This window comes from Penaeus monodon, chromosome 21, assembly GCF_015228065.2.
Source record: "Penaeus monodon isolate SGIC_2016 chromosome 21, NSTDA_Pmon_1, whole genome shotgun sequence".
Taxonomy (NCBI): domain Eukaryota; kingdom Metazoa; phylum Arthropoda; class Malacostraca; order Decapoda; family Penaeidae; genus Penaeus; species Penaeus monodon.
Window position 1 is genome coordinate 10,643,221 of NC_051406.1, and position 510 is coordinate 10,643,730.

The following is a 510-nucleotide window of genomic DNA, read 5'->3' on the forward strand; positions in this document are numbered from 1 at the left end:
GTGTCTCTGGAACTAAGACTTTCTGGCTGTCTATGAAAATGTAAGTTTGGTTTACTGTTCCTTTTCTTGAATTGGTTCTTTTACAAGTGTTAGGATTTGATGTAAATATAGGTAGCATATCAACTACTTTGAAAAAACTTTCAAAATTAAGATCTAGTTCAGAATTCTTCCTAATAAGTAATGATCTCAAAATCTAAAAAAATTTTTTTTTTATCTACATAAACATTTCATTTGAAAAAAACAAACAAAAAAACTTGTTGAAACGTATGCAAATTTATAATACATAATAGCTACTAGGAGAGAGAAAGATAACTGAAAAGAAGGAATTACTTGCTTTGTAAAAGAAAGACATCTTCAGAGGTGCTTACCTGAAGTCTAACTGAGCCATAGACATGAATATTAACGAGGGCAAAGAAAACGTGCCGACGAATGTGTTGAGGCCCTTCGACTCCGTCTGCGATATGAGGTTGCCCCTGCCAGCCAAATATCTGCCATGTAAAGAAAGAAGTG

The 510-nt window shown here is 33.5% G+C and overlaps 1 protein-coding gene across 1 annotated transcript in view; it reads right to left on the reverse strand.

Moving 5' to 3' along the window:
• Nucleotides 1–510, reverse strand: part of LOC119586207 (integral membrane protein GPR155-like) — a gene marked incomplete at its 5' end in the record, with an annotated part of 11,959 nt that overhangs the window by 6,135 nt on the left and 5,314 nt on the right. Inside the window, 1 exon segment of the mRNA XM_037934908.1 lies at nt 369–488. Coding sequence (XP_037790836.1) covers nt 369–488 — 120 coding nt within the window.